We start from the raw sequence: 23810 nt of genomic DNA, 5'->3' as shown, positions 1-23810 counted from the left end.
AAAAAGATCAAAGTAATTACTAATTCTAATTTGCTACTTGTTTTGTAGAAAGTCATAGAACTAGGAAATGATTATTTGAAAGTGCTGAGATATTTAAGAGCAGACTACGCTCTGTCTCTAACTTTCCAACAACATGGAGGGTAATCACACACACTTTCACGCCCAAACCCTCAGGACCGCGTCAGAAACGGAATCTAACACGAAAAGGGCCCTTGCTAAGATTCACTGTAGATCACTTGTCTCTACTTCAATTTCACACTCAACTGAAGCAGCACATCCTAGTACAAGGTTCATATGCCAAAGCAAATTTTCACTTTCCTAAAGTCCCCCATTGATTATGAACAGGAAAAGTAGTAACCTTTAGTTTCTGCAGTGAACTGAGTCTAGTGTACAGGCAATGCTTGGGAAGCTCCTTTGATACTAGATAGCTGCCGGTCTCTTCAGGTGTCCCTTTATTTGCATCTTTTGGATCAATATCTAGGTCCTGTGAAAACCAATCAACATCATTAATGAGATCAATGGAAGTCCCAGCATCATCCATGACAATAAGGCGTTTTAACGGGTCTTGTTCTCTCGGGAATATTGGCCTAAATAGATAATCATTTATCCCGGACCAAAGAAACAATGAGCGCAATGCTCTAGTGATAATAGGAACTTTAAATTCTGCGACGGGACATTTAAAAAGTTAGCTCTGAAAGGACAGTTACTTTCAAACCAGCCCTAGAAACACTTCTTAACCTACTCAAGGTTCCTTTTAATTACGAGCTCCATGCAGTGACTCCTGGATTCTCTCCTTCCTCATCCACCACTTCTGGAAAGGTGCAGAAGGGTTTATGTGACTCGGCCGCTGAAGAAGAATGAATGGACACGCCGAAGGCAGCCCTTCCTTCCTCCTCCTTGTGGAGCTGAGCCTGGGCGAGAGCAGCTCCGCTCTGCGCCTCCAGCGAGAAGCCCCGACTCTGCACTGCCCGGAGCCCAGGGCGCCCGTCCCAGTCTGCGCTGCCGCAGCCGGGGCAGGGCTAACTCCACGGTTCCGTGCTGTGCCACCTGTTCTCACACTAAGTAACGTCCTCCCCGTCCTCCCCGGAGGCTTCATCAGGAGTGAGGATGCTGTCTTGGGTGTGTCTGGCTCCTTGCTTCCTTCTCAGCTTCCTACCCCTCTGCAGGAAGGAGCCGCACCGTTCCCGGGCTCCTTTCAGCAACACACAGACAATCGTATCTAAGTGCTTGCAAAGAACAGAACTAGGCTTCCGTTCTACCATAACTCGATAAAAAAGACTACTGTAATAACTCATATTGGAATGAACGGTTTTTAAGTGGAAATTATTCTTCACATACGATTAGCATAACGTTTTATTCCTTCACGTTTGATATCCCGTTGAGGGCATGGGAAATTCCTGAGTGAACTTTAGACATTTCTAAACTTAACAAATTTAAAATATGGTGGCAATGAGCTTCCAAATAACATGGCCACTGTTACTAAAATACACACAAGTATTTATATATGTTATATATGTATACATATTTTTAAAAAATATTTACCAACAACTTCAAGTCTTCCAAAATATAGTTTTTAATAAGTGAGCATATCGTTTATTAGATTTTACATTGGAAAAAAAAAGGCGGGACTTACAAGCGGAAAATCGGTGACGTAGGCGTCACACATCATTATGTCGGGTGGCTTGTGGACGATGCTCGTGTAGATGACCATGACGTTGGAGAACTCGGCTGCAAACCCTAGCTGGACCTGGACACCGCACTGAAACCGCAGACACATGCTTTCGGGGAGCTCTGAGGAGGAACCGTGAGAATCAGCTGTAAGTGGTTATTCAGAGTGAACTTCGCTGACGGCAAACAGCAAACAAACGTTCTTTATCAGGTTATTCTTTATACAGTGAGAACATTTTCTCTTGCTTAAAAATGTTATAGAAGTAACATATGAAGGGGGACCCCAAAAAACCCCAGAATTATCTTCTGAAGGGCGGGTCCCTTGTGTGTAATACAGGTTTCCCTCACTAGGTGGGTGTTCTAGGAACCCGTCTAAAAAAACAGAAAAGAAAAAAAAAAAAGCGCCCCAAATATGGTTGGTCAAGCAAATAAAAACCTTTCATTTACTGTTCCCGTGTCATTCTTATCCCTTCACATATGTAATTGTAAACATATTTTTCCTGTTGCCACAATTTTCACAAAAACAGTTTTGATAAAGCAAAACGCCACTCAGTGGTCTGCCGCCTTTCATAGTTAGGCTGCTGTTGAACCCGACGTTTCTGGGTTTCGTGGTTTTTCTACATTCACAGGCCTATGTCCTGCACACACTCAGGGCTCCCGGACGGTTGGAGACGGCCATTGGATGGCTCCTCGCAACTGCGACAGCTCTCCATTCACACAGAATGTAACCCCCGCCCCCGGCTTCTCCGCTACATTTCCACAAGGTAACGTTCATTTTCAAAACGTTTACCTGTGTGACGGGGTTAAAAAGACCTATGCCTTCATAGATTTAATTTTCTTTTCCATGATTACTATTTTGCTTTGCCATTTTCTAATATTTGCTTCTTAATTATTAATAAATTCTCAACTGTGTGAACTACTGAATTTACATCCTTTGATTATTAAGGGGAGTGTTAATGTTTGTTTTACTATTTTGCATTTGAGTTCTTTATTATAAAAATTTTCTACTTATGCCCTGGCTGGTGTGGCTCAGCAGATTGAGTGCTGGCCTGCAAACCAAAGGGTTGCAGGTTTGATTCCTGGTTGGGGCACATGCCTGGGCTGTGGGCCAGGTCCCCAGCAGGGGGCACATGAGAGGCAACCACACACTGATGTTTCTCTCCGGCTCTTTCTCCCTTTCCCTCTGTAAAAATAAATAAAAATATTTTTAAAAATTTTCTACTTATAAAATTTGTTACAAATACTTTCTATTTGACCATTCACTTTCATTTTATAGAAAGGATTTGTTTGCTGTTGATCTTTACCGCTGCGATTTTGTTACTGCTGATTAGAGATTTTTTAAAGAAAAAATAATCAATTTTAATTATTTATCCAATGATCTAGAATGCCACGATAATATATTTATGGCATTTTACATTTTAATGTGCTTTAACATATTAATGTTTCAAAAGATATCTTTGCAGCCCTGGCTGGCGTAGCTCAGTGGATTGAGCGTGGGCTGCAAACCAAAGTGTCGCAGGTTCAATTCCCAGTCAGGACACATGCCTGGGGTGCAGGCCATGACCCTCAGTAACCGCAAATAAATAAAATCTTTAAAAAAAAAAAGATATCTTTTCATATATTATCAAAATGATATTATATAAGAGTTCAACAAAAACAATTATTTTCAAATATCCACAATGAGGAATCACAGCATAGCTATTTGGGACTAATAGAAAATCTGAAATCTTCACTTCAGTCAATAATTTATTTTCTATTGATTTATTTTTTCTTCTTCAGGGGTATTTTCTTTTTCCTTTTTTTTCAGTAACTCATTTTTATTGCATTTTTTCCATTACCCTTTATCCCCCCATACTCTCTTCCTCAGTCAGTAATTTAAACTTTTCCACGAAATCCCATAGCATTATCAACGGGCGTTAAGGCCCAGATACGAACCGCACCTCACCCTCTTTTCTCCTCATCCCAAACCCACTGACTCAGGTGTCGGGGACGAAGTGCTTGGGGACACTCACGGGCAGAGGGGCCTGGTGCTTGGGGACACTCACGGGCAGAGGGGTCTGCCGATGCCAGGCGGTCTCCGTACCGGTGTGACCTCGGCCGAGCACCGCCCACAGCCCGGCCAGCAGTGCCGCCTCCTCTCCCGCCTCACAGCTGTCCTGTCTGCCAGGCTCGGCGGAACCCGGGCCCATCTGATCTTTGAAATGGAGCATTTAACAGCTCACCTACAGGACAATCTAGAGGACTGAATATCAGATAAACTGAAAGTCATTTTTTAACGATCCTAGTTTGATTTCACTAATGGTAAACAGGAGTGAAACAATTTACAGCTTCCAGCATCTCGTGCATCGGTGTAACACCTCCGACGGAAACGTCTGCATAGACCCGTGCTCGCCCACTAGGCTGAAGTATCCTCACTGCGAAACTGGGAGGAGCGCTGCATCCTTGGGAGGAGAAACACTTCGCCGCTGCATGACTCAAGGCCAGCACGGCAAGGGCGCGCGAGAAGCGGACGTGAGCACACGTACCGTGTGCCTTGGCCCACTGCAGGTTCCGCACCAGAGACTCCGCGGAGTGCGCCGTTCCCTGTATGGGGTCCGTCAGTGCCCGCTTTTCCGACAAGCTGCTTCGGATCTCTAGGGCCTGCTTGCCTTTGGTAAGATGGCATTTGCCCATATCTAAAGACAAGAAGTAAACACTATGTTTAACCATAACCTTTTTATCACATTTTAAATGCTCAGGCCGAGGACTCTCCTGTGAATCAGGTTACACTCCTCACATCATTTATTCACTCAGCAAACAGTTACTAAGCACCTCAACGTGTCAGGCATGGCTCCCCGTGCTAGGGATACGGCAGGGGGCGAACAGATAAAAAAAGTGCTGAACCAGCTCACTTCTGAGGGCCCCTCTCTAGCTTTTATCTTACTCTAGCCCTCATAACGAAGCCCCGAGACCCTCCGCCTGGAGTCACAGAGAGCTGGGAAGTGCGTTTCTCCACTAACGGGCAGGCAGGGTGACTTGATGTCTTTGCTCTGCCGAGAAACAGATTCAGTGAGCAGACACAGGACTCGACACCTCTGAGAAAGTTTAAGTATCCTGTCTTTACCACAGATTTCTTGATCTTCTAAAAAGGAAAGTATGTGTTAAAACCACCGGCATGGCTGAAGCCCGGCCACCGCCCGGCCCAGACCACCGGCCGACGTGCTGGTGTGCTCCCACGCACCCCACGTGGTGCTGGCGAGTGGGGTGCGTCTGAGCACTGGGTTTTGAACTTAACACGAACGTTGTGCTGTGCACATGCTTGGTGTGTGTCGTATGTGGGTGAGCTGGTGCTTTGTACTGAGTCTTAAAAACAGGTCAATTATATTTAGAGTGTAACACTAGGATAACACCTTTTAGGGTCTCTGAGACACTTTCACAGACCTCAGCTTGAAAAGAACTGACATAGTCCCAAGGCTTCAACTGCTTTTTTAAAGCAGCAGCAACTTTTCTTCAAACAAGAGCTAAAATAGAAGCCTGATATGTAAAGCAGGTAAAAGCAGAACCACTCCGGCTGCAGGAAGCCAGGACGGCCCAGCTGTCTCTGTGACACGGGAAAGTGACTCGGTGACCCCGCTGCAAGACCTGCGCTGGCCACGGCAGGATGATAAACACTGTGGGAAACAGCTGTCAGCGAAATGCTCAGACGCCTGATTCTCAAACTGCCGTTTCTGGAACACCTGTGGAACACCAGGAACTCATTGGCGAAAGAACTGCCTTCTCTTTGAGATGGCTTCTGAAGTGGTATTTCAAAGCACGCACGTCTGTGGGCGTGCGGGTGCCCATCCAGTCCCTGACCCGAGCGCGGCAGCCTACGGGCCGGCAGGAAATGGAAGACGTGGTGTCAGACCTCTGGGGTCATGCCTTTAAAGCAAACGCTTAAAACCACTAAGCTCATCAAGAAAAAAGCGAACCCAATTTTTTCCGCCCGGGCCTCCCCATTGCTGCACAGTGTCATCCACCTGGCCCTGCGAGAGAATGCTGGCTACGATTTTCTGCAAACAAGCGGACGGAGGACGGGCGGCAGCAGGCACCAGGCCCGGAAACACGGGGCAGGGCTCAGCCGATCACACTGTCCTTCTCCTTACGTCTGGAGTCCAAGGGACGCCGCGCAGGCGGCCTGCCGCTGAGTCAGGAGGGAGGGAACTAAACAGCAGCGTTGCTGAACATTGTGCTGAAGATTATTGTATACAGCGAGTATTAATTCCAAACCTGCACAACAGTAGGTATAAAATAATTACCACACAGAGAACCCTGAATAGCTTTCTCTTTACCTTCTGCGACTTCATCCAGTAACACGGTAATTTTCTTGTCTTCTAATAATCGATCTTTTAAAAATTTCATAAAGATTCCATTTGCCAATCCAGAGTGCTGGATTTCAAAAGCTTCTGCTCCTTGACACCTTAAAAACAACAAAAAGAAAAAAAATTCTAAAAGCTAATACTCGCCATGTGGGGCTTCTGTAAGTTACTGATGAGGGTTCTCTGCTTGTCCGCCTCAGCGGGATATCCTAACTAAAGAGTTCATCTCCGCACAAGAACGACGTGCTTTGGTGCTTAGCAAAAAGAAAGTGCGGCCCTTGGCTGGTGTAGCTCAGTGGACTGAGAGCGGGCGGTGAACCAAAGGGTCGCTGGTTTGATTCCCAGTCAGGGTACATGCCTGGGTTGGGGGCCACGTAAGCGGCCACCACATGTTGATGTTTCTCTCCCTCTCTTTCTCCCTCCCTCCCCCTTTCTTTAAAAATAAATAAATAAAATCTATTAAAAAAAAAGGTGCCATGATGCAGTGATTAAGTCAATTATTTAAAATTTGCTATCAAGAATATCAAGGAGGCCAATGAATGCCTACATATCTATGGATATTTCTAGGCTTCTAAACTCCAGTGAAAAATTAATGAAGATTAAAGGATTGTGAACATATACATAAAAGTTTCTGCCCGGGCCAGGTGGCTTAGTTGGTTGGAGCGTCATCCTGTGCACCAAAAAAGGGTTGCGGGTTCAATCCTTGGGCAGGGCACATACATGCCTGGGTTCCCCCGTTGGGGTGCATACAGGAGGCAACTGATCAATGTTTCTCACATAAATGTTTCTCTCCTTCCACCTCCTCTCACCCCCCCCTTCCTCTATTTCTAAAAACCAGTCTCACGTGGCATATCCAAACACGATGTTGGCCGTGACTTTCAGTGCGTCCAAGATTGGGATGGTGTCGTCGTAGTCATTTCTGTTTCAGAGGCAGGAAGGGAGAAGGTCAGATATAAACAGAAGGAGTTAAAAACATTTTAAAAAGGAGCACAAGTAATAATGTAATAAAAATATGACACAACACTACTCTATCACATGTAATTTAAAATTATAGATTAAAAATTCCTTTATCAAATCATCTCCATCAGGGGTGCCAAACTCATGTTCACCAGGGGCCATATCAGCCTTGCGGTTGCCTTCAAAGAACCAAAATAATTTTAGGACTGTATAAATGTAACTACTCCTTAACTGTTAAGGAGTAGAAATTACATTCGGCCCTTTGAAGGCAACTGCAAGGCTGATGTGGCCCCCGGGGAACATGAGTTTGACACCCTTGACCTACATATTTACCAAAAATAATCCAGGGCACCCCCACTGCTGAGACAGTGGGCAGTCACTTCTTTTTCCTTGTTAGCATTGAAACTGGAGTTACCATGTGAACTCTGGCACTGGATTTTGGCTAGTAATTACTGAGCAAGCAAAAAACTGTGAATCTAAGAGGAATAATCATTAGTTCCATTCCCTTGTAACTAACACAGGGGCGCGAACAGGTGGGACCTGGGTCAGTTTGGATTTCTGTGCCCGCACGAGCAGGACTGGCCAGAGTGACCAGAGGCCCCGACGCTAAGGGGGTGTTGCGGTGACCCCATGGAGAAGCCAGTAAAGTGGTGGACCTCCGGAGGCACCTGGGGAGCTGCACGTTTTGTAGTGCGAGTTCAGTTCCTCCCTTTTGTTCCACAGGAAACAGGAAAGGGCTAAAACAATTCATTACACATAGAGAAAATCTATCTTCCTCCACTTTTCTTCTTCATCAGCTTCAACCCATACAATTTGCAGACTGAATCTTGGCATTTGCAGGTCTGCCCTCTGTGGAATTTGCCAAGCCTGACTCTAACTTCGACCAGCTTCACCAACTAGAGAGGAGATGGCTCACCTTTTCCTACACATGTCCAACAGGAACACGTTGAGTCCGGTTTCTTTTTCTTGCATCAATTTCAGTATGTTTTGCACACACAGGCAATTTTCAGACCTATACGGGTTTGGAGCATCAACAGGGACCATAAAGCTGTTTCCAAAGTTTTCATAACCGTGTCCCGCATAATATAATAACCCTGAAGAGGACAAAAAGGGGCAAAAGTTAATTTTTTTACATTGCTTTTTTGTTTTAGAGAGAGAGAGAAACATCAAACGGTTGTTCCACTTATTTCTGCATTCATTGGTTGATTCCTGCACGTGCCCTGACTGGGGATCAAACCCACAACCTTGGTGCATCTGGGTGATGCTCTAAACCAACTGAGCCACCCGGCTTTTTTTTTTTTTCCAAGTGAGATCTTAGGCTGAACCTTAATTTATACGAGACATAGAAGCTGGTATCTCTAACCGAAGTCTGAAGTAGAATGCTACCTAGTTCAAACCCCCCATCTAAAGAGGAAGGGAAACTTGAATTCAGGAAATTACAGTAATAATAGCTACAACACCTTGCACACTTTTAGTGTGCCAGGCACAGAGATAACTTTTATCTTCTTTCTTCTGTAACCACCTCATTCCATTAGTCTGCCCATGTGATAAATCCTCTTTGGCTTAGCAAAGTTAAGTAAACTGGTGGCAGCCAGGCAGCTAGTGGGAGGGGCGAGGGGGGGCTGATCTGACTTACTCAAAGGCCTCGGTTCACGCTGAGATTCCTGTGACACAGCCTCTGCCTCCCCCGGGTGCCAGGGTGCCCTCTGTCCCTTGGGGCAGCTGCGGGAGGGAGAGGCACAGTCCAGGAGACAGGCCCGCACCCCTGGGGCCTCCACCGCACTCACTCGGGGCAGAGGAGTCCCATGTCTGGGCACCCGCAGCTCTTCGGGACTCACGCGGCCGCCCCGCGGAGACACAGGTGGGGGCGGGGTTTCACGCCTCACTCCTAAAGCACCTCACCTGCCCCCAAACCTAGATTAGTTTATGTTGTTTTCCTGCATCTCACTACTTTTAATAGAGTTTTAGAAACTGTTTCCTGTTTAAGCCATCTAGACACTTTAAAAATGGAGATAAATAATATATAACAATAATCAAACCACCACCTTATTCTATACTAGAAATATAAACCAATTACCAAGGAGGCAAATTTATATAGTTTACTCTATCCTGTTTTCATAAGAAAAATGAACACATTCACTCACAGTGACCACTCCTTAACGCTCGTAAACAAGATTATGTTATTATGTCAGCATGATACATGAATCCAAAATCTGAGGTATTTATATTGTTGATTCATTTGTGTTATAATTGTAATCCTTATTAAGAAAAGTTCATTTAAATAAGAGTTTAACACTCTCCGATTCAGAGTAAAGTGTTAAATCTAGAAAAAAATCCTGTTTTCCATTAAAAATTCTTCACGATCCATCACCGATTCCACCAAGCTTGCCTCATCACATCAGGCGGATAGTAAATAAGGCTGAATTTAGGTGTTCCTGATGTGAAAGAACTGGAAAGACAGAGAAGCCGAACTGATGCTTTTCGTTGATCACAGGCAGCTTAACGGCTGGACATTCCCCCTCCCAGCTGTCAAACGCCGCTGCGGCACCGCGACAGACCAGACGCGGCTGCTGGGACACGCGGCTCAAAAGGGCGCAGCAGCGGCCTTCCCACGTCCGTGGTGACTCCCGTGAAAAGAAATAAATTACAAAAAATCACTATGGACGGCCTCCTCTGTGTCTTTAGAAAATCATTACCGTACATGGAGAACTAATATATTTAAATGAAAGACTGAGAAAAACCATAAAAAATGTACTGTTACAATGTTTGTGGAGGTGCACCATTAACGACAGATACCTAAAACTTTGGTTTACAAAGTTTCATATGCCTCATTCACCAACATTTCTTTGTTAAACTCGAGTTTCCACTAATGGACCAGTAAACACCATGCAACAGTCAGAAAAAAGAAACTCAGCATGCACATGGGTTACAACCTTTTACACCACACACACACACACACACACACACACACACACACACAGAGCAAGACGGGGGTATTTTACATCTACGATGCACAATCTGCCACACATCATCGTGTGCTCTGTCTCCATTGACAAAAGAAAGCAAGATCACCCGGGACTAGTCAGAATTCTAATAAGAAGGATGCTGTTTTCAAAACAAAAAACATGGAAATAAATGAATTAAGCTATTTAGTTATTCATATGGAACTGTAGTATGAAGCCCAAGTCTATTCCTTTTTTTTTAAACACAGTAAGTCTTCAATTCAACAATGTGTTTACTGCACCTTTCCTTGAGTTTTAACTCTTAACCCTAACTTGTTCAGTGAAAAATAGTGGATAGTTATTAAAATGAAGATTATAAACACCTTACCGTATACTCCTTTGTCTAAAAGCAGCAAGAACTCGTCCACAGCATTGCGCATCTCGTACTCGGTCAGATCCAGCAGGGAGACGACTTTGAAGTCGAGCTGCCTTAGCAGGTTGGTCAGTTCATACACGTCCACCAGCGGGGCCTTCAGCTTGGGGTGCTCCCAGTAATTCATGTTGCCTATCAAAAGAGCCACCTTGTCCTTTGCTGTGAAAAAAGGGGAGGGAGGGATTTAAGGAAGGATACAAAGACTCAAGGAAGACCTATGGAAATGGAATCATTGTAACAGAAAGTATGCTCTACAAATAAGACTTTGTTAGTATTTAATTTCATCTTAGAACGATCCCTTTACGGCACAGGCAGCGAACACAAGGCCCGCGGGCCGAACCCGGCCTCCACCGTGTTTTGTCCGGCTCGGCGCCTTGTGTTTTGTCCGGCCTGGCACCTTGTTTCTACCCGGCGGCAGCGCCGAGCTCTCGCTTAACTGTCAAGGAGTAGTTAGTTACATGTACACGGTCCTAACATTACATTCGGCCCTTTGAAGGCAGCCGTGGGGCTGATGTGGCCCCCGGTGAACATGAGCCTGACACCCTGCTTTACGCAGTCAACCGGCATCTGAGGACCCCAGAGACGGGTCAATGCAACAACTGAAAATGAACTCACTGACACTTTCGAGAACCAGGCAAAGCGCACTTACTAGCTGTCTACATATGAAGCATAATGTTTATGGATACGCAAGTCTACTTTTACTGAGTTACAAAAGGAAAGATTATTATATTCAACTAGACTTTTAGAGCAAATTTACATGAGAAATGTTTGAAGTTGGATCCCATGGAATTAGGTTCTGTTCTGCTGACGCTGGAGGAGGCTAAAGGCAGAAGAAACGCCCAGAAGAGGAACAGGAAGAACCGGCATCCGAGCAAGGAAGGGGAAACACCGAGGAGGACAGCACGGCGGCCGCTGACCAAGGGCCGGGTCCGTGCCTTTTCGGCGGACACACTGTCTTCTCCCGGCTTGCGAAAACAGTTTCCCATTTGGGTGAGACGCAGCTACTTTAGGGATAGGCAAATGCTTCTGTGTGAATACCTTAACGGTTTATTTTCTGACCTTAGTGCCCTGAGACTTTGTTCAAGGTTGTCTTCTCGTACAAAGAATTTTTGTTTTCAACAGGCAAAAACACCCCCAGTAATGCCTTAGAAAGTACCAGCTAGCTCAACCGGGCATATAGCTTGCCCAGGAACAGCTGTGGAAGGCTGGACATAGCGTAGTGCCTAAGAGGTCTTCAAAATCGTGCCTTCCCTAGTCTGGGTGGGGTTAAACGTTCAAGACTTGAGACCACGCTGTGGATACAGGAACCTGTTAAGATGTTTGTCTTGAGGATGCTCTGGCACGAATCCGAAGGAGACGCCAGGGAGCTGAGGGGATGGCGTGACGAGAGCACGGGGCTGAAGAGCCACACGGGGCAGGACTGCAGGCCACCCCCTTCGGACACAGGCCAGGACTGGGCCACCAACCTCTGTCGCTCAGCGCTAAGGAGTGTACTTAGAAGTGACTATGAAGACCCCTCTGAAGAAACCGTAACGGGCACAAATAGTCACACTGCTGACTTGATGTCGGCGATGTTTCATAGAATTTTGTTTCAAATCATTAAGTTGATTAAATTTCATTAAAAAATCTGGTGAAGTTTCTTCTCTTTCCAGAAAACACCTACGTCTAGTGTGACACAAGGTCTGGAGAAAAACTAGTACCAAAGACTGTGACTCTCTCAAGGGGCAGAAAACCCCACTTCGCAAAGAGCTTTACTACTTCCACGTTGGGGTATCTTTATTCTACATTTATAGCTTTCAGAAATTTCTTGCAAACTTCCCATTCTTATGAGTGTGCACGTTTTAGAAAAAAATAAAGTGACACTTAAGCCACATTTCTCATTAGTCACTTCAAGTCCTACACAAATAATCTCTTCTTTCATCCAAAAGAAAGGGCCGATTATCAAGACTGTTTATGTAACACATAAGGATTCAGACATAAAGTTTCCACTAAACTACCTTTAGTTCTAAAACTCATTTGAAAAGTTGAAACTACTCAGGATGGATTTCAACAGGAAGCAGTATAAAACTTAACATCACCGCATTTCCTTTTTTTAAATGAGTTTCTTCTTAAATAACCTAGACCAAAGTATTCCCTGCATAGTATTAACCACCAGCCGGCTAACCCCCAGAGAGGAAGCTTTCAGTGCCTTCCCCCGGGCGCCCACCGACCGCCTGAGAACCCAGACCCGGCCTCAGCGCTGTGAGCAGCACCCGGTTCTCTCTGCTTCCGAGGGAGGAGGGAACGTGCTGTCTCTGGCCGACGTCAGCGCCGCCCAAACCACGGGGACCCCGAAGTTATTAGGGAATAAAGTGTTCATAAACCACAGGGGTGTGCTGGTGGAATATTATGATAATTTAACTCCAAAATGGATGCTAAACTCAGTTGTATTGGCAGAAAACAACGAGAAGGTACGTAATAGGAAAAAACGCAACAATACTGGGGTCTTTGGGGGAAAAGCCAGCCGTCAAATGCTGCATCGTGCTACGCTGTTTCTGCCACTGCCAACCCTCCATTCAGGGGTTTCGCTACCAGGTCGGAAAGGGCACTGAGGACAGCCTACAGGACGCCCGGGCTCGGCCGTCTGAGCACCGTGTGCACTCACACCTGTGTACTCACAGTGACCGCGACGCTTCAAAATATTTCCCCTGATGGTACTACCTTTAATAGCTGGTTTCCAAAATGTCGTAGAGCATTTTCTTAAAATAAATGGGAATAAAAATGACGAGTAAGTAAATCTTACCTTGTCCCGTCTACGTGTGAGACTGGTGCGGAATGACAGGAGAGCGGGGGAAGGCTTAGCGCAGAGAAGTGGGCTGCGGTGGGCGCGCGAGATGACCGAGATGCGTGCCAGGAAACCAGGGGTAGACGGGGGAAGGGGGAGCCAGACTTCAGAGAGAAGACAGAGGGCGAGACAGCAGAACTGGAAGTGGAGAAGAGTCAGGAATGAAAGGAAACTCTAAAATAGCAACTGTGTGAACACTGGTGATACTTTTCAGGTGATAATTTCAAGGGAAGAAAGTTTCTGCAGAAAAACATTTACTGGAAGAGCCACCCACAAGTTCGTGAACACGGGCCCTCTACTGGGAAAAGGAAACGCGACGCAAGTTGATTAAGCAACAGGACAAAACCACTTCAGAAAAATATTTGACGACATGATCCTAGACATTTTCCAAAGCTCAGTGCAATGTATTCTGGGAGACCTGGTACAGTGTTACAGCATTCATTCCCTGTCTGGTCATCTAACAGTGTGTCACTCATCTTATCTAAAACGAATTAATATTCACGAGCACTTGGAAAAGGGTCTGGAACATAGTCAGGGCTATGTAAGCATTTGTTAACTACTTTCTTTGACTATCTATCCAAAATTGAGTATTAGCATCAAATCTGACTGGCTGGATATACAGTGCTTGCTGGTCTCATGCATAAGATCTTTTTTTAATCCTCACCCAAGGGCATGGTTATTGATTTGAGACAGAGGAGAGGGCAGGGGGAGACAGGGAGAGAAGCTTTCGTGTGAGAAGCATGGATTGGCTGCCTTCTGTATGCGCCCTGGCCAGGACAGAACCCACAACCCAGGCATGTGCTCTGACCAGAAATGCAACCTGCGACCTTTCGGTTCGCAGAACAACACTCCAGTCAACTGAGCCACATCGGCCAGGGCATACAATCTTTTAATGTTTGTGTCCTACAAAATAAAGTCCAAAACTGTCAGTCTGGCAGACAAAGTCATTCGTGCTCTGGTCCGTGCCTGCTCTCCAGCGGTGGTAAAAGGCGGCCCTCAGTGGGTCAGGGTCTCCCCCTCCCACAGAGGGGTCACCCTCACCCCGCCCCCTGCCCTCCCGCCCTGAATCTGGGCCGCCCCGGGGCTCTCTGGGAACACCCTAATGTGTAGTGACACCCCGCCAGCTCTGAGTCCGAACCTGAAGAAGGCCGACAGCTTCCAGTTTGGGACATTTAGCTACACGGCGAGACCACGTGAGGGAGGAGGGCGGGGAGAGAGGGGAGAGAGTGAAGCAGACGGAAAGCTCACAACAGGGAAACAGGGAGCACACCCGCTTTAAAGAGGCAGCCACTATTTAGCCACAGTGGGCAGCTACCCCTTTTCCCAAGCACCCAGAAATCTAAATTTTTATATGGTATCTGATCAGTGACAGCTGATGATAATGGTTAAAAACACTGTATGCTCCCCCACCCCCCCAAAAAAGGTCGGCCAGCTTTGTGCCCTTTTATCTATGGCCCGTAGCAATCTCGTGTTTGCTGCCCTTTGGCTGTAACTGCCACACCTACACTAATGGCATTCATCACGTATCTCTAACCCAGGCCTCTCCAGAAAGTTCTGGACCCGTGTACACAACTGCCTGCTGTACGTCTTCATGCAGATGTGACACGGACACCTCAAACTGGTTAGGTCCCAAGCCGACAGTCCTCTGAAGCCTGCCACTTATTCTGTGTTCTCCAGCTCAGTGGGTGCTATCACCACCCACCTAGCGGTCCGGGCAAGAGTCTCTAGACATACTGCCACCGTCTGTCAGTTCTTCTCCCAGCCACACACCCCCATCCGGGTGCGCTCCGGCACAAGATGGGCCCTTCAGAGAGACGTGCCTCCAGGGGCTCAGGGAGAAACAGGGCTCTGAAGCTCCGGCCTCGCCCTTCTGCTCCTGCCTCCTTCTCTTCATGCTCCAGAGCACAGCGTGCTGCTTCCAGTGCCCCCGACTCCACGCCCTGTCTCGTCTCCTCCCACGCTGTACTGGGGCGGGGGGGAGGGTGCAGGCTGCCTCTGTCTGGAAGGCCCTTCTCCTCCTACGCTCACTGCAAAACATGGAGCTGCCACTGCCGCCGCTCTGCCGCTCTTCCAGTCCAAGCCCGCGGAGAGACGGTGTTCCTCCCCTCCACGGGACACACGCGTTCATTGTTCATTTGTTCGCATGTTGCCAAAGTAAAGAAATCACCCCGCAGGAGCTGACTTGGTCCCACACACTGAATCCATCCTGGTCTATCATTTCCTTTACAAATACCCAAAATTAACCATGTGGTCTCAAAGTCGTTCAAGTGCTTATAAAAGCTGTGAAGCTAAAATGTCTTCAATCCCTTTATGCTCATCATGAAACACATATATACATATTTATATTTTGATCAGGCATTTTAAAGCGCTACTTACCCAAAGGTTGTTCAGCTGTTTGCTCTTTATTATCTATAAGAAAATAAAAATTCAAAGATGTAAGGTATTATTATCCATGATATGAACATCTTCAGGGCTAGAGATATATGAAAACAATGAAGACACATTGGTGACATTCAAAGACAGAATATGATTTCTAACAGCTAACTTATGATTTTAAGATTTCCGGATTCTTTCTTCTTTAGTTCTCACCCGAGGACATGGTTATTGATTTTAGAGAAAAAGGAAGGAGGAGAAAGAGAGAGAAACACTGATGTAAAAAACACTAACTGGTTGCCTCCCACACGTGCCCTGACCAGGCATGGAACCCACAATCTTTCAGTGTACGGGACAATGATCCAACTAACTAAATCGGCCAGGGCAAGATTTCCAGATCCTGACAACAACACGGACTGGGGTGGACGGCCTTGGGATCGGAGCCGGGGAATGCCTTTGGTAATGGACGACCATAGTGGGGGTCGTAATCTTTAATGGGCTGGGCAGAAACATAGTCTGAAAACAGTGGGTGCTGGGAAGCAGCAGCAGCAGCAGCGGAGGGCTGAACATTTACTGAATGCTTGCCCGGTGCAGTTACGGATGCTTTCAATATAACTGACTAGAACACACATCCCTGTCCTCTGCGAGGTGTATACAATTACTACCTGCATTTCACAGATAAGGGCCCTGAGGTGGAGAGAGACTAAGTCGCTTGTCCGGAGTTATCGAGCCGGCAAACCTCATCCCATGGTCCATGCTCTCTGCCATCGACTCTGCGTAAAATGAAGTATCTCTGACCCCGTGGACCACGTGGAAAGAGACATAGGGAAAGATGGAGTTCAATCGGTCATCTGTCCACTACTCTCAACAGGGTAACTTTTCTCTGGTATTTGTAACCATTCATATGCGGCTGGAGTCTATTAAAAGTTTATATTAAATGTTCTTTTTTTAAAACTCAAAATTTTGGGGGTCACCAAATATTGAAGAGTAAGGATATAATGAAAGAGGAGGCCAAGAAAATTCCAGAAGTTCAGTGGTGGTTGTTTGCAAAAATTTTCCTGAAGTAACTTTTTACAGTGTTCACCGAAGGGCAACAAATAACAGACTGATTTAGGGGGAAAGGGTTCTAAGCAGACCAAGAGAGGAAGACTCTCTGGCAGCGGGTGGGGTTAGATGTTTGGCTGTCTCCCTGCGGTGGCCCCTGAGCTCCAGGTTGGCCGGGCAAAAATGACACACAGCTTTTATAACTATGTGAATAATAGGGAGAACAAATGGTTTATTTTCGGGTATCTCTAAAACAAATGATAGGAAAGGGAGCTTATAAAGACTGTAAATTCAGTTTATCCCAAACCAGTGGCCTTCTGGTTTCTAGAATGTGCTTATATGTAATCAGCACAGCCCAATTATCACTGACAATAAGTGTTTATTTAAAAAATCTGAGCATGAAATGAAGAAACAGGTCCTAAATGAAAGAGCAGGGAAAATCTCCAGAGAGAGAACTAAATAAAATAGAGGCAAGCAAACTACCGGATACAGAGTTCAAAATAATGGTTATAAGGATGCTCAAGGAACTTCGTGAGAACTTCAACAGCATGAAAAAGTACAAAGAAACCATAAAAAAGACGAGTCAGAAACGAAGGATATACTAACAGAAATGAAGACTAACTTACAGGGAATCAACAGGACAGCGGATGAAGCCGAGAATCAAATCAGTGATTTCGAATACAAGGAAGCAAAAAACACCCAATGAGAGCAGCAAAAAGAAAAAAGAATCTAAAACTATGAAGACAGTGTAAGGAGCCTCGGGGACGACTTCAAGCACACCGACACCTGCATCACGGGGGTGCCAGACAGAGAAGAGAGTGGGCAAGAAATCGAAAACCTGTTTGAAAAAATAATGACAGACAACATCCCTAACTGGTGTAGGAGACAGACATGCAAGTCCAGGAAGCACTGAGAGTCCCAAACAAGATGAAGCCAAAGAGGCCCACACTGAGACACATCGTGATTAAAATGCCAAAGGTCAAAGACAAAGAGAGAATCTTAAAAGCAGCACAAGAATAGCAGTTAGTTACCTACATGGGAGCTCCCATAAGACTGTCAGTTGATTTCTCAACAGAAAGCAGGCCAGAAGCGACTGGCAAGAGTTGATAAAAAGCAAGGACCTACAACCAAGATTATTCTACCCAGCAGGGTTATCATTTAGAATCAAAGGACAGATAATAAAGAGCTCCCGGGACAAGAAAAAGCTAAAGGAGTTTATCACCATCAAAGTAGTATTACATGAAATGTTAAAGGGTCTTTAAGAAGAAGAAAAGATAAAAAAAAAAGGAACAATAAAATGGCAGTAAATACATATCTATCAACAACCAAATCTAAAAAACAAAATTAATAAGCACACAGAACAGAAACAGACCCACAGGCACAGAGTGAATGTGTTGACAGCTGTAGACTGGCGGGGGGTTTTGGTGGGTTGGGTGAGAATGGTGAAGGGACCAAGAACAACTTTGTTGCTGCGGAACTATCATGGGGTGCAAAGTACAGCACGGGGAATAAAGTCAATAATATTCAAATGACTATGTATTGTGTCAGGGGTGTACGAGGTTTATCGGGATGACTGTAAGCTACACAGTGTCTAGTCACTGGGGTGCACATCAGACACACAGTACTGGATGTCAACCGTAATGGAAAAATAAACAGTGATTTAAAAAATAGAGAAAAATATGGGCACAAAACTAAGAAAACTAGTTATGATGCTAAAATGTTGAGCTATAGCATGTCAGGGAATAAAAGAAATTTCTGTAAATACTAAATGACAGAACTGCCTTCTTCACCCAGTCCTGTTCCATCACCGCCTTTCGGAGCGCCCACAACCCAGAGAAGTCCTCTGTCTTTATGGAGTCCTCACTGTTACTCTGCCTTGCACCCCAGTTAAGGCCTTCTCATAAGCTGAACTGGTTCAGAAATCCGTTCTGATTAAAATTGGCCAGCAGAAAGTTAATGAATGGTTACTGACCAGCTACTTATCTATATAAGGCAAGGTATTCCCACGAACACACCTTTTACTCCAGATAGACACCCCGCCCACCTAGTTCAGGTATATTCTGTGATTGAGCAACTCTGAACAAGGTCCCCAGGGTCTGGCAAGTCTAGAATTGTTACACTGTTACCCTTTTGAAGACTGCTTCTTGTCTTTCAAATACAAAAATAAGGTACTTCCCCCATTAACTGCCTTCTTATGACCCAGAGTCACTCACAAAGATAAAAACTACATTCATGTTTAGTGTATGCAGCCTCCGCATACTTTTCTACCCTCATATAGTCTTATGATCTAGAATATTTTTAATGTTTTCACTTGCATGAAATTGCACTGCATGTAAGTGCTTATTTCAACCCTAAGTGATAATATTATTTTAATAAAGAAAAAGTTACCACTACTGTAACCAGTACTACTATAACAAAAGAATGTCTACAGTATCTTTAAATTACTGTACTCAATAAATTAAACATTTAAAACTAATTTTGTTGTATTACTCACCAGGATGCCCAAGATGATGTAATTCATCTGAAATGAAATAAAATAGATTAGCTTTGAATAATTTAACTGCCTATCGAGCACAAACAGTAAGACTAAGCAGAGAAGGTTTTGAGCTGTGAAACCACATCAGAACGTGGAATCGGTTTGACATTTCCAAGCACGTGACGGGAGAAGCCATGCGAACCGAGGAGGGAAGAGCACTGTGGTGGGCATCGGGCGGGACTTCTAAGCTGAGCGGTTATTCCTTTCACCAAGTGACAAAAAGCTACACAGACTCGTTCATAATTTGTCCCACGTTTCAGGGATTCTGGGCGATTACAGAACATAAACGGTCAAGATACAGGTCTGTCTGTGGCCTCAGTCAGAAACTCCTGGAAACTAATGAACAATCTCAAGTGATGTTTTCCTGTTCTAATGAAAGTTTCAATTTCAGAACAGGCGAAGACGTGCAGAACCACCGTGCAGATGATGCAGAGTCCCTGGAAACACCCACACCGGTTTGCCTGCTGTGTCTCTAACATGTTATGTTGGGGAGGTCTGTCTGTCACAGCCACTAACGCTCTTTTTGTTTCAAGCTCCTATATTCAGGACATGCTGCATTTGCTTCTGGCACCCCAGACGCCTCTTTGTTGTTGACAGTTCTTCAGATGCCCCCTGCTTTGGGTGACCTGGACAGCTTTGGGGATTACTGGGGAGGGGCTGTCGGGAGGCCGGCCTCTCAGGTGGGCTCTGAGACGTCCTGCTCAGGGCTGGACGGGGGCAGCATGACTCTGGAGGTGCAGAGGTCTCAGGGTCGTTGACCCGCACCTCCCAGCGAAAGGGCAGCATCTAAGCGCGCAAGACATGACAGCCGTCTGGCTTTGGGCACACATTGTGTGGAGATAAAAAATAATGTTAGCAAGTTACAAATGTCATCCTATTCATCCCGTCTTAGGTAGGACTTACTCTTACATGTTGTTATAGAATCAACTCAGGAGGAGCAGGGCCGGAGCACAGGGCTACTGCGGTTTTCTTTCGCCCTTTATCGTGCAGACCTCTGTCATTTCCCACTACTCAGGTGAGTGCCCTGTTCCTCCTTCCTCCCTTCGGTGGGGCTGTTTTACACATTTGCAGTGAGTCTGGATTCTCTGGTCATATTCTGCGTTCTATCCTGGGAGCTATCCTCCCCTGACTGGTTACTAAACGATCTTTAAAAAACTTGTGTACCTGTACTCACCCTTGCAGTGGTCACACCGAACAGTTCCACCACCCTAACAAATGCCCTGACCTGCCCCCGTGCCATCCCCACCCCGTCCTGATCAAACACCTTGAACAAAATACCGAAAATTAAACAGGTGACATTATGTCCCGTGGATAAAAAAGACATGACATTAGGACACTGCTCCTGATAGGTGCCAGCCCACCGAGGACGAAAGTCCCAACTTCGCACGTGTTTTAGAAAGAAAAGCTGGACCTAATTTTTCCACCTGAAATTTCTGGAGTTGTTTCATTGTTGGACTTGCATCTCTAAGCGTTCTGAACAGATTTATTTGAAAATCACGATTTAGTCACGTGTTTATTATTGAAAAAATTACAGGCAGAACCTTGCAAATAAGGAAGCATCACTGTAAGGCGATAATTCATAGGCATCGCCCTGAAGCCAGACAGAAGAGCAATGCTCATTTTATTTCTCGTTTTACTTATTTATTCTCAGAGGTCTCCAACGTTAGGAAGTTTTAAAAGTCATGCAATTAGGCGAAGAAGGAGTAAGAGGAGAAAGAGGAGCTGGTTAGGGTGTCTTCACGGAGCCTCCCCCATGCAGGGCCCAGGACCGTGGGACGGGGGCCCCCTAGGCTAGAGAGCGCCCGTTCACAGTTTCGAAAACAGTTGTTACAGTATTTCCAAGTCACACCACAGTTCTATAAAGGACAAGAAAACCAGGAGACATAAGATTGAACATTGTTTTCTTATTTTACCCAAGTAGAACTTAAGGTTTTTAGAACCTAAGGTTATTACAGTTTAAAGAGGCAGAAATTGAAAAAATACTTTGCTATCCACAAACCTAATTTTGTAAAACAATGTGATATTATACTAAGGGAATTTGAGTTTTAAAATGTACTCATCACAACTTATGTACAATGTTTTGGTTAATTAAAACAAATTAGGAACTTATGTTGAAACAGATTTTCAATTCTCTTTATAGATTATGGGAAAGGGGACATGGTAGATTAATCTACAGCCTTATAGCTTTAAAAATGGATCTTATCAATTTTATACTAAAGCATAACATTTAATATTTGATAAAACATCTGTTAAATAAAAACATCTGTCCTGAAACTTTCACAGAAACTATGTTTGCATTGAGGGGCATATTATCAGGGCCGAAGGGTCAAATAGTCTGTGAGAGTTTAGCCATCCATCTTCTCTTCACAAGTTTTGTGACGATAAAAGTTAGCATTAAGAATTGATTGCAATGTTCACTCTTCACAATATGTTATCCGGGAACTGTATTCTCATATACAGTAGAAAATCAACGGAAAATTAGTTATTTGAAGAGTACGTCAGTTTAAAGGTGTCTGTGGTAATTTATAAACCCTCCGAGACTAAGATACAGTGTCCTTGATTGAAATGATTTCTTGTAGCTAGTATTTTTTCCATTACCGCACTCAGCAGGCTAGAGCGCTCTAGCAGTCCCCAGAGGAACCAGCATGCAGGATACATGGTTTCAAACCAAAGGGTTACACTACCTTCCGTGCACTCCACTGCCCCATCTGTTCTTCCTTGTTCCAGAGAAAACAAATGTGAACACACTGTAATTCATGGTCTTAGAAGGGCAGCCATCAAGCAAACAGAGATAAACATCACAGAAATATGTTGGCAAACCAACACAGGCATCGACATCTCCTGCTACTGAAAACCTAACTATAAATGCATTAAGCTAAAATAGAATAAATTCCTAAATTACGCACTTCATAAGGGGGGATTGTTGATTAATCATTATTCCTTCCATCATATATCTGTTTTTTTCAAAATGTTTTATTAAAAATCTTTTCCAAGTTCTTTTAATTAAAGTTTTAATACATTTTTGCCGGAAGTGTTTAAAACAAACTCTAAGCCCTGACCGGCATGACCCTGCTGGGTGAGTGTCGTCGCCCTGCAAAGTGAAAGGTGGCCGGTTTGATTCCTGATCAGGGCACCTGCCTGGGCTGCGGGCAGGTCCCCAGCTGGGGGGCATGTGCAAGAGGCGAGACAAGAGCTGACTGAGACTGATGTTCCTCTCACACATTGATATCTCCCTCCCCTTCTTCCTCTGTTCCCTTCTCTTTAAAACTAAATTAAAAAATCTGAAAAAAACAAACTATACAATTCAAACATAATGAAAAGATATAAATAAGAAACTGTTTTTGTTATGGTATATAAACCTAGATTATGAATTTGAGTATGTGTTCTCCCTGATTTCTATATAGAGATGTAACTCCTGATACTTAACGCACCATTAAACAGAGCGGGGTAATAAGGAGTAGCATCTCTGTTGCTCAAATGTTCAGGTTTATGTGGCTTCTGCTACACTCCATTTGTCACAACACCGAGCAGCACGGCTTACCTACGGTGACTTCTGCCTTCTTGCTATCGAGACTGTCCCGGTCATTATAGACACGACACCAGTAGGTTCCCTGATGCTCCACATCCACATACGGCACCTGTATCAATATTAAAGTACACATGTATTTCCTTTGAAATTTCAGTTTAAATTGGCTTGGACGAAAAGTTGTTTTGTATTTAAAAAAAAAAACCCTACGAAACAAAATTTCAGAAGGCTTTAGAGACAGTGTTATTGTTTCCATTCACCAGGTTAAGTATTAGTTTAGGCAAATGATACAAGGAATCCAATAATGGTGAGTTCGGTGCAATACTATTATTTGACATTTCAGTATAAAGCCTTAGATGTGGGCTGGTGTTGTTTCCTAGCACTTTTGCAAATAGACAAATCAATTCATGTTAAAAAACAAGGACCTGAAGCAAATACTGAAAGTCTGAAAACACTGCCAACAAATGGGATTAATGTTAACTTTAGTTTTCAATGACACTATTTTACATAGTAGCACAAAAAAGTACCCTGAAAACCAGCTTCCTACCATGTATATCTTTTTCGTCTCATGGGCTAACAGGGCCTCGTTTCTGAACCACTGGTAGTGAGGAATAGGGCTTCCCACCGCCACGCACTGCAGGACCAGCGTGCTGCCTGGCGTCAGCTTCTGGGACTTTGGCTCAACACATATTTGCAACTTGGATTCAGAGATGGCATCCAGACTTCCTTAAATTAAAAGAAAAATATTATTAAACATAAATAAAATCTCTACGTTAAAAATAAAACCCCCCTCTGTAATTAAATCAAAATGTATTTTCATGTTCATCCTTCATTTTCTATAATCTTTTTAAAAAAGGGGTTTATTTATTTATTTTTTAGAGAGGGGAAGGGAGGGAGAAAGAGGAGAGAAACATCAATGTATGGTTGCCTCTCCTGCGCCCCCTACTGGGGGCCTGGCCTGCAACCCAGGCATGTGCCCCGACTGGAAATGGAACTGGTGACCCTTTGGTTCACAGGTCAGCACTCAAGCCACTGAGCCACACCAGCCAGGGTTATTTTTTACAATCTTTAATAGCACCTCCCAAACTGTTTCATAAAACAATGGCATTTCTAGAAATACTAAGAAATGTTCTGTGGATAAAAGAATGCTGTGGACAAATAAGTTTAGAC

At 44.7% G+C, this 23810-nt stretch overlaps 1 protein-coding gene across 2 annotated transcripts in view; it reads right to left on the bottom strand.

Moving 5' to 3' along the window:
• Nucleotides 1–23810, bottom strand: part of MALT1 (MALT1 paracaspase) — a 50164-nt gene that overhangs the window by 3443 nt on the left and 22911 nt on the right. Inside the window, exons 5-16 of one of the 2 annotated variants that reach the window (XM_045849882.1) lie at nt 23188–23366; nt 22656–22752; nt 21799–21831; nt 19073–19099; nt 15538–15570; nt 10293–10496; nt 7879–8056; nt 6850–6924; nt 5979–6106; nt 4194–4343; nt 1634–1791; nt 359–484 (exon numbers count right to left, since the gene is read on the bottom strand). In XM_045849882.1, the coding sequence (XP_045705838.1) occupies nt 359–484; nt 1634–1791; nt 4194–4343; nt 5979–6106; nt 6850–6924; nt 7879–8056; nt 10293–10496; nt 15538–15570; nt 19073–19099; nt 21799–21831; nt 22656–22752; nt 23188–23366 (1388 nt within the window). The remainder of the gene's footprint in view (nt 1–358; nt 485–1633; nt 1792–4193; nt 4344–5978; nt 6107–6849; nt 6925–7878; nt 8057–10292; nt 10497–15537; nt 15571–19072; nt 19100–21798; nt 21832–22655; nt 22753–23187; nt 23367–23810) is intronic. The other variant, XM_045849883.1, reaches the window with a different exon arrangement.

Source organism: Phyllostomus hastatus, unplaced genomic scaffold, assembly GCF_019186645.2.
Source record: "Phyllostomus hastatus isolate PE091 unplaced genomic scaffold, TTU_PhHast_1.1 phas_contig_80, whole genome shotgun sequence".
Classification (NCBI taxonomy): domain Eukaryota; kingdom Metazoa; phylum Chordata; class Mammalia; order Chiroptera; family Phyllostomidae; genus Phyllostomus; species Phyllostomus hastatus.
The sequence above is the reverse complement of the archived record's forward strand: the minus strand, read 5'-3'. Positions and strand labels throughout refer to the sequence as shown.